Below are 10,421 nucleotides of genomic sequence, written 5' to 3'. Positions count from 1 at the left end.
TGTGTGCGCGTGTACAGTGATGAAGGTCACACACATTGACTGGCTCCTTGTATTGGGAGCTGCAGCTTCTTGTCTGTTGTTATTTTGACCTCTGAACCTTTCTGAGCTGATTTCTGGTGTCGTTAGAGCTCATGTGCTTCCCGTCTGTGGCTCTCAGCTCTGAGCTCGCTGCTGAAAACTTAAAAAAACACTCTGCAGTTTAAAACAGACACAGTGAAGTCTTAAAACAGCTGGACATTGTAGTTTTTAATCAAACAAACTGAAGGAGTTTGTGCATATTATGGCGACTATAAACAGCTACACTTTTAGCCCTTTTTCTTGCACGTGTTGGTTTGGCTTGACTCGGTTTGACTCGGCGCCTCAGCTCAGCGTGGCAGTGAAAAATTATGAAATATTGCCACTTTTGCAGTGATTTCGTCGTTAGATTCCAACACCAAAAGCCATTTTTCGCAGCTGTGAGATACGCTGCTGAGCGGCATCAGCTGAGAACCGACCGTAGTGTTGGATGCCCAGACGCCACCTGTGGCGGCAGCATGATATGCAAACTGTTGGTGGCAGTTGAGACTCGTGTCTGCATGATACGCCACAGGACGGTGTCAGGTTGAAACGCTGCCGCTAACAATAAAACATAAGGAGCACAAACGTCCCAATACGACAGGCAGGACGGCTGATGGATGAATCCAGCAAACCCCAAATATTTCATGCAAGAGTCCGATGTTTTCTTTCTGTCTAAATGAGATGTTCAAGATACAAGATTCATTTACTCTCGTTCAGACTCTACACCAGACAGGTATCCAGTGGATGCTCCTCTTTTTGCCTAATCCTACCCATCTGTGGCAGCAAGTGCATTTGTTGACATCCCGCCGTCGGTTGCCACGTGCTTTTGTCGCCAAAACATGACCACGTGCATCGTGATCCCACCATGTGCTTGTGCTTATGTTACGTTAAAGCCATCCCAGAACATCAACAGCGGACAGAGAAGGATACCTAAAACGTAATATGAAGACGCAGGAGTCCGATAAAAAAGCAGCAGTATGTGAAGACTTGGGATGAGAACGTGTTCTGCATTTGGTTTTAAAAAACTGCGAAAACGTCCACGTTTTCGGAAACCATCAACATGCCACGCTGAGCACAAAACACACGGGAACAGTTGCATCATTTTCCATCTGCAGATGATTTTTCCACAAACTGGTGCAACCGCCGACCTGCGGGACAATCTGCATTGACGTGCACGCCATCATGTCCCATCATGTCCCGTTATGTCCCGTTACGTCCCACTCACTGCTGACTGCAGTTGTTGAATTTTGCGCATTGAAAGGGTGGGATGAGACCTCACTGGGGGAAGTTAATCTTCTCTCTTGTGTCTTTGGCAACCTGGACTGACTTCACTTTTCTTGTGCTGCGATCTGATGCCTGCACAAGTATTTCAGCTCCCCAGGCTTGAGAGAATTGGCTTGATTTCTCTTGAAAAGGTGGCAAAAAAAGCACTCAAAAACTTGGCCAGAAATGTTCTGAAAATTGCAGTAAATTATTAAATTTGTAATTATTTTTTAAAAAAGCTAGGGAGAATTTCAATTTCAATTTTGATTATCATTGTATTTTGTATTATATAACAGAATTATTATTTATATTTTAAGCATTTCAAGCACTTTTTTTCAGGTCATTTAAAAAAACTTTTTTCTGTTTTCTTTTCCTCCATAATTTTCAGGTAATTTTCTGGCATTTTTTTTTTAACAATAGTTTGTGTCTTGATGTTTCTCATTGCCTTTTTCCCATGATTTTGAAAAAAAAAGGAAAATTTACTTATGTTTCAAAGGGTTAATCGTCACATGTAAAGCACTAGCTTTTATGAAAGATGCTTTGAACATAAAGCTTGATTGAATTTGGACTCGTGACTTCTAATTTGGTAAATCCTGGCTGCAGCCGTGCCTCAGCTTCAGACTCTTCTCTCCAAAAACTCTCCTGCTTCACCTGCAGCTCACCTGTTCTTATCTGGTGCACTTTTAAATAAAGTTTTGCACATTTTCCAGCAGATCAAAGACAAAATGCTGCAGACGTTCAGGCGGCGGAGGAGCCTCTGATCACAGAGCCGTTCATGTGAGATAAACACTGTTTTCTGAATCTGCGGCTCGCTTTGGATTTGTGTTTCCCTGCTGAGTTACGTCACATGTTCCTCTCTCCGTCGCTTCGGCGCGACACGCTTCAGTCATGTAAAATTCATGCTACACGTCTCTCCACTTTAAAAGCTCTAAGTGCTCTTGCCGCTCTTTGTTCGTCTGCAGAAACAAACCCTGCTGCGACGGCGTGTGAGTTCATTCTTCAGTCCACAAAGAGCCGAGACGTGAACATCCGACACGAGCAGAGCTCTGTTTTAACTTCAGTCTGAATCCATCGCCGAGGAAACGCAAACGAAGGGAGGAAATTTAAAACTGTGTCCTGGAGATGAAAACAAAAAAACTCAAGGGAATTTTAAGTATATTAGCTCAGAGGAGCAAGAAAAAAGAGACAGAAATCAAAATGACAAATGGAGACACGAATGGAAACAAACTGGCGGAGCAGCAGAAGGAGGAGGGAGGCCGAGGATAAATGACCGTGATGGTGATACGAACTCGCTGCTGGACTGTACAGCCAAAAAAACGCCTTTGGTTCGGCCCCAAACATTTAACAGCAGCTTCACCAGAAACTTCAGACCATCAGACCAAGTGTAAAAAACGGCCTGCGACTCCGACAAATTACAATAAAAAATGTATGACTGCTGCTTGTTACAGTAAAACGATATTTTATTAAACCACGTTTTCTTTAACGCATACCATCGTCACCGTGTTGCATCGAGCAGAAACTGACAAAACAAATGCTCGTGAAACACGTGAAACTGCTTAAACGCTTAAACACACAGACCTGACGTCAGCTGTGGGCTGAGCCGTGTCGTGTGTCCAAAAGGTTTTTAAATGCTTATTTACGATATTTTTTCTCAAACTATGATCATTTTGAGCCTCTGGTGCGATAATTTAACATTTCCAATCTGGAAACCATTTCCACCAGCGTGTAATAACACTAAAATAACACCGCCTGTTCTCATCTGACGCCGTCCAGCCGTGTCTGGTTAAACACGGAAGGAGGCTTTGGGTGTCGCGCTCATACGCCAAAAACAGCGTGGAGCGGCACTATTTGACGCGTTCGGACTGAGAACGTGCTGGAGGTGGAGCTGCGGCGCGAGCTGCACTTGGATTCGACATCTTTGTGTTTGTGTCGCTGCTGTTCGATGTTCTTCTTCGGCGCAGACATTTTAAAATGTTATACCGAACTCGTCAAGTAGCGCCGCTCCGCAAAGCTTTTGGCGCACGAGCGACACCAAAAACCACTTTCTGTGTTCACCTGGAACGCAGCTGGACTGAAAAAAATTCTGGCAAAAAAATTGTGTGCTTGAAATGCTTTTTTCCCTAGCTTTTTAAAGAAAAAAAATTACAAATTGAATAATTCCCTGCAATTTGCAGAACTTTTCTTGCCAGTTGTTGAGTGTTTTTCACCGCCCCGTCAGTTACAGCCCGCTGATGGTGAAATCGCACATCCGGTACCTGCAGTGCCATAGAAACACGGGCACTGCTGTGTTTTTAACGTGTTGGCATCAACTCGTCTTTTGACATCCGTCCGATATTCACTTCAAGTAACTCAAGTAAAGCAAAAGTACCCTGAATGAGTTCTTAACCCTCTGAAACCGAGAGCGACGTCAGTTCTCTGCTTTCAGACGCCTTTTACGAGTATTTAAACCTTTGAGTTTCGAGCAAAGTGGCGTGATTTCTTTTTTTAAAAAACATGGAAAAATGGAATAAGAAACATGTTTCACGAACTGCAAAGAATACGTAGAATTGAAAAAAAGCTGTGGAAAAAATATTTAGGGAGAAAGAAAAAAACAATGAAAAAATAATATCTAAATAATCATAATTAATTTCATATTTAAATTATGTTAGAAAATTATTTTTATTTTTTAAAGCACTTTTTCCAGGTAATTTCTTTGTTTGTTGTTTTTTTTTTACTTTTTCAGGTAATTTTCTTATATACCTGCTAATTTTGGGGTGATTTCTTCTTTCTTTGCTCATTGTCCCCTCTTCAAAGGACAATTTGCTCAGGTTTAAAAGGGTTAAGTAGTACTCAAGTAAATGCACGTAGTTACATTGCACCGCTGCCGACAGAGAAGAGCAAACAGAAGATTCACCGTGAATGAGTTCGGCTTTCTCTGAGTTGGCGTGCTGGAAACCTCCGTGAATCTGCAGCTTTGATTTTTCCACCAAACAAACACACACAAAAAAACAAAACCATCCGAAAACGCCTCTACTCTGTTTCCAAGGAGAACAACCTCTTGTTTCTTTTGGTGTTGAAACGGTCAAACATGAACCAGAACTTCCAGCGCGTGCATCGGAAAACTCGAGAGACTCGGAGACAGAAAAGCTCTGTGTAAATACTGACGGTGAAAAAAGGCGCGAAGCATCATCGGGGATCAGCTCTAAACGGCGTCTGCTCCTCATTAACACGGAGCTCTGCGGTAAGCTCCACCCAGCTGGCACCTCCAGGACGCCAAAACAAACCACACACAGCTCTCTGCGGAGGCCTCGGCCGCTCGCTGGTGGAAACATGTGTGTGACCTCACAGCGACCTGCGGAGCCGCATGACTCGGTCCCAGAAGGGAACCCCAGCTGGGCTCTGATTGGCCGAGAGGGAGGCTGAACTCTGATGTCATCTGTTGCTCAAGTTGTTGTTGATGTTCGAGTGAGAACAAAAATAAAAAAAGTTAGCCCAGTGTGTGTGTGTGTTACTGTGTGTGTGTGTGTGTGTGTGTGTGTTACTCTGTGTGTGTGTGTGTGTGTGTGTGTGTGTGTGTGTGTGTGTGTGTGTGTGTGTTACTGTGTGTATGTGTTACTCTGTGTGTGTGTGTGTGTGTGACTGTGTGTGTGTGTTACTCTGTGTGTGTGTGTGTGTGTACGTGTGTGTGCGTGTGTGTTAGTGTGTGTACATGTGTGTGTACATGTGTGTGTTACTGTGTGTTTTTGTGTGTGTGTGTGTGTTTGTGTGTTACTGTTACTGTGTGTGTGTGTGTGTGTGTGTGTGTGTGTGTGTGTGTGTGTGTGTGTGTGTGTGTGTGTGTGTGTTACTGTGTTTGTGTGTGTGTTTGTGTGTGTGTGTGTGTGTGTGTGTTACTGTGTGTGTTACTGTGTGTGTGTGTGTGTGTGTGTGTGTGTGTGTGTGTGTGTGAGTGTGTGTGTGTGTGTGTGTGTGTAACTTTGTGTGTGTTACTGTGTGTGTGTGTGTGTGTGTGTGTTTGTGTGTGTGTGTGTGTTAGTTACTGTGTGTGTTTAAGTGTGTATGTGTGTTAGTGTGTTACTGTGTGTGTCTTTGTGTGTGTGTGTGTGTGTGTGTGTGTGTGTGTGTGTGTGTGTGTCTGGGTTATTGTGTGTGTGTCTTTGTGTGTTAGTGTGTGCGTTAATGCATGTGTGTATATTACTGTGTGTCTGTGTGTGTGTCTTTTTGTGTCTGTTTGTGTTACTGTGTGTTACTGTGTGTGTGTGTGTGTGTGAGTGTGTCTCTATGTGTGTTACTGTTTGTTATTGCGAGTGTGTGTGTGTGAAAGAGAGAAAGAATATGTGTGAGTGTTACTGTGCCTGTGTGTGTTACTCTGTGTGTGTGTTACTCTGTGTGTGTGTGTGTGTGTGTGTGTGTGTGTGTGTGTGTGTGTCTAACTAATGAACGCCATAAGTTTGGCGATGAACAGAAAACAGGGAACATTGGTCTTGCTGCGTTCACTCTGTTTCAGAGGAAACTGTTGAGCTCGGAGGCAGGGTGGACAAAATATTAGAAACACCTGTCAGTGTCACACAGTTTATTTCCAACGACATCCCCCAAAAGACCCGAAAACTCAACGGCTCGCAAAAAAAGTTTTAACAAGGAGGATTTATAGCAGGGCTGGTTGAAGAGACTGCAGTCGTTACGGTTCAGTGTTCGTAATAAACCGGCAACTGAGCGTATTTAATTTTAAATTTGTTGTATGTTTGAGTCAAAGAGGCTGTCGTAGATTACTGAACATTTTGAATTTTAGCACTATTATTAACCTTTTATTGACCCTGGACTGACACCAGTTTTCTTTGGCTGCGTTCAGACAACTTTCATTTAAATGTCTGAACCAAAGAAAACTGGAATGATTTCTTTTGAAAACACAGTTGAAAAATATAATAATGAGCAACTTAGCAAGAAATGTCACATAAATTTTGAAAAAAAAAGGTAAAGGGTGACAAGGAAATGACCAGAAAATAGCATGGGGGAAATTATGAGATATTATCAAAAAAACATTATCAGAAAAAAACTCAGCGAAAATAGTCAGAAAACTATGATCATAATTAATATAAATATATATTTAAAACCATGATACAGGAAAAAATTATATATTTATGTATTGTTTTTATGTAATTCTTTTTGTTCCTTGATTTGTACTTTTCTTTTAGTTTTTGCTTTTCAGGTCCTTTTTGTAGCCTTTTACTATTTTCTTTTGTGTGTATTTCTTTGTGCAGTTACATATCTCCACATGTTTCTGAAAAAAATCAAGCCCATTTGCTCAACTTTAAAAAGCAGAAAAACAGGACTTGTATTATTTCTGGGTGTCATTCTGGGCTTTTGACTCTGAATTTGTCATTTTGACTATTTTCCACCTGATGAGGTCATTTTGACCATATTTGGCATATGGAGGAAATACATGCTATTTCCACTAGGTGACCTGTCACAGTCAATGTAGCTGCTGATCACTGACAGATCCCAGACTGTCAGCAGCTACACTCACACACTGACAGATCCCAGACTGGGATATTCAAAAAAATCAACTTTATATTTAGTATATTGATTTTTTTTCATCTAAAAACATAGTGGTATCATGAAAAAAGGCATTTAAAGGGATAAAATTCTAAAAATTACTGAATATTTGATATTTATGATTAGGACTGATGGTTAAAAAAATAAATGTAAATTTTACGCACATAAATATACATTTTTCCAAAAAAAGAAGATTTAAGATGCAAAATGTTTGTCTTTTCCTCCCCTTGCTCACCATGTTTTCAGCAGTTAGCTGTTTGGATGTTGGTCTGTTGATGGCAAAAATCTGACAGCGTCCTCATGCGCATCGTCACAGATTAACGTCCGTCAGCTCGTGGAGACGCGTCACTGTATCGGCGTCCGCACACGTCAGCTGACATTAATTCACTGATTCGGGTCTTTTTTTTTTAAATCTTATTTGAATGGATCAAAAAGCAGAGTGTGTCCACATTACCCAAATCACCTCCTGCTCCTTCTGTCACACCCACACCTGACATCTGACTCTGTGTGTGTGTGTGTGTGTGTGTGTGTGTGTGTGTGTGTGTGTGTGTGTGTTGAACAGAAATAATCTAAAATGTGTGTGTTTGTGTGTTTTTGTGTCTTCAGGCTGACCAGCAGTATGCCAGCAGTGTAGCAGACAACCTGAAGCGCCTGTAAGTCCACCTGCATGATGGGATGCCGTTTCTACGGCAACAGACCCCGAGAGGGGATTCTTCATTGTGTGTGTGTGTGTGTTTTATCTGTGTGTGTTGTGTTTGATGTTGGCCCGTACACGGCAGCCTTTGATCACTGCTGTGTGAACAGCTGTGTGTGTGTGTGTGTGTGTGTGTGTGTGTGTGTGTGTGTGTGCTATTGTTCACAGCATGCAGTCAAAGTGCAGTGTGTTTTATCATGACTAATTTATCTCTCACACACACACACACACACACACACACACACACACACACACACACACACACACACACACTCAGCCTGCAGGATGCAGTGTGTCAGCAGCAGGAACCTTTTTATTGTAAAAACACTCAAAAGATCAAGTGTTCGTTTTCCTTCTCCACCTCTTTTCTCCGTTTTTTCCTTCTTTAACGTGTCTTCCTCTTTTCTACCTCTTTATTCTCTTCTGTCTCATCATTCTTTCCTTCTTTATCTCCTCCTCTTTTCCTCCTCTCACCATCATCTTTTCCATTCCCTCTCTCTTATTTCCTTGTTTTCATCCATCTTTCTTCTTTCATTTTGCAGCCTCCTTTTCTCGTCAGCCCTCTCCTCTTCCTCTCTTTCTCCACCTTTCCTCCACCCGTCTCTCCGTTTTCATCACAGTTTTTCTCTTTCACCCTGAGAGTTGTTTACGTTGAAGTTTTGTTTCACATGTTTGTTTGTCTATTTTTTTTCAGTTTCTTATTATCATGACATGTAAAGATATTTATATATTTATATATATGAAAAAAAAATAAAGAAAGAAAGAAAAATAACGTATAAATAAAATTAAAAAATAAAATAATATATAAATTTAAAAAAATAAAAAAGATATAATAAATACCATAAATAATAATCAGATATTTTCTGTGTGTCTCAGTTTTCCAGCAGAGATTCAGTCGGGTTTGTTGGAAGTCGTCTCTCCGTCCGTCCATTTCTACCCCGACTTCTCTCGACTCCGAGAGTCCTTCGGAGACCCAAAGGAGAGAGTCAGGTCAGTTAATTTTATCACTACATGCGTGTGTGTGTGTGTGTGTGTGTGTGTGTGTGTGTGTGTGTGTGTGTGTGTGTGTGTGTGTGTGTGTGTGTGTGTGTGTGTGTGTGTGTGAGCTGCTGCGGCACACAGAGCTCCTCTTTCACAGTAAAAGTCTTTCACAGAGTGATTCAGTATTGTTTATTTTTCTCTGAGCAGCTGTTTGAAAATTAGCAAGAACTTTAGTTACTGAGCAGCTTCAGTCATTAATTTCTCATTAATTCTAGTTTGATCCACTTTTATTCTCCTTCTGTTGATGTTTTGCTGTCTGATTGTGACACGCAGCTCTTTTGGAATAATGATCAGCAATATTTGCTTATTACTTCACACTGTTGTATGAGCCGGCTACACCTCCCAGTCCGAGGGACTGTTTGTTATTTATTATAGGGGAGGGGCTGGCGCAAAAAGGGGGAGGCATGTCAGATTTCTTTTTGGGCGTGTGTTTTTTAATTTTGGCTGATAGGGAAGGGACATACAAACATAAATGGTTATGTGACTCTGAGTCTATAAACTGACATTTGGACATCTACAATTAAAATTCCATAATTTATTTATCATACTTCAAATGTTCAGTAGGGTTTTAAGTTGCAATAATTATTTATATCGCTGTCTTTACTGCAAATTTGGTGCAATATTTCAAAAACAGCAATCCTCTGTGCAATTATTCAAATGTGCACAATTCTTCCAACTCTTGAATGTAGAATAGAATAAAATAGAATTTATTTTATTGTCCACCAGGGTAGAAATTTGTTACCCAGAAATTAAAATTTGCCCACCAAACACAGAAGACAGCACAATTCAGTTAGTAAAAACTAACACGTAACACACATTGTTTATATTCGTAGGGTTATTCTTACTTCTGTGTACCTTCGCTGTTCGTTATAGCGTCGCACATCCCAAAATTAACGTGTGCTTTAACATCGTCTGAGCACTTCAGTGATGCTTGCAGACCTCCTAACTGCATCAGTGTCGTGCTCAAATGACGTTAAAGCAATAACGCTCAATTCACCCTTTTATGTTTAGAAACTTCATTTTGCATCGTTTTACCTTGTTCATAACAGTTTACGTTGTGAACGTATCCTTCAGTCACACTTCGTGAAGCTTTGTCGCCTGATGCTGAGAAACTGTCGAAACTCTCAGGCACCATGTTTCTTTTGGTCAAACTTGTCCGACTTAGCAACAGTAACCCAGGCGGGGCGTGACTGAGGATTGGTCAGTGCTCACACAGTAAATTTGGGTCTTTTGAGGAGCTCCGCCCCCGTGTCGCCCTGCTGGTAGACGAGCCTCGTCGCGCTCTGACGTCGTTGAAAGAAACAAAAGTGTAACAGCCGAGTGACTTTAAAAGTTTCAGAGTTTATTGAGTCTCCGACTTTTACTTTAATCTGACAAACTGACTTTAAATAGCTGCAGTTTATCATAATTAAAGCACGAACGCACACACACACACACTCACACTCACACACAGTCATTTACTGTTATACCTGCATGTGTGTGTGATTTATCAGCTCCAGTATTCAGAGAAAGTTGGTGGTAATAGAGTGTGTGTGTGTGTGTGTGTGTGTGTGTGTGTGTGTGTGTGTGTGTGTGTGTGTGTTAAACAGCTCCCCAGGCGTCTGTCAGCCTGTCATGGCTAATTCATGAGGCTCTGAACCACACTGAGCGAGCTAACTAGACACACACACACACACACACACACACACACACACACACACACACACACACACACTCTTAAATTGTTCCTCTTGCCTTCTTGTCCTCCTAAAAGGAAACACACACACACACACACACACACACACTCCCTCTCTTCTCTTAAGGGTCAGTGTGCAGATTGAGGTGACATCACTTT

At 41.5% G+C, this 10,421-nt stretch overlaps 1 protein-coding gene across 1 annotated transcript in view; it reads left to right on the top strand.

Moving 5' to 3' along the window:
- The window catches only part of mgat4b (alpha-1,3-mannosyl-glycoprotein 4-beta-N-acetylglucosaminyltransferase B), a 120,001-nt gene that overhangs the window by 58,999 nt on the left and 50,581 nt on the right, over window positions 1–10,421 (top strand). The window contains exons 5-6 of the mRNA XM_088080743.1: window positions 7,459–7,505; window positions 8,423–8,536. Coding sequence (XP_087936869.1) covers window positions 7,459–7,505; window positions 8,423–8,536 — 161 coding nt within the window. The remainder of the gene's footprint in view (window positions 1–7,458; window positions 7,506–8,422; window positions 8,537–10,421) is intronic.

The sequence above is a fragment of the Plectropomus leopardus genome, chromosome 8 (assembly GCF_026936395.1).
Source record: "Plectropomus leopardus strain MGB_pleo_1.0 chromosome 8, ASM2693639v1, whole genome shotgun sequence".
NCBI classification, from domain to species: Eukaryota; Metazoa; Chordata; class Actinopteri; order Perciformes; family Serranidae; genus Plectropomus; species Plectropomus leopardus.
Note: the sequence above shows the minus strand (reverse complement) of the source record. Positions and strands in the feature narration are given on the sequence as shown.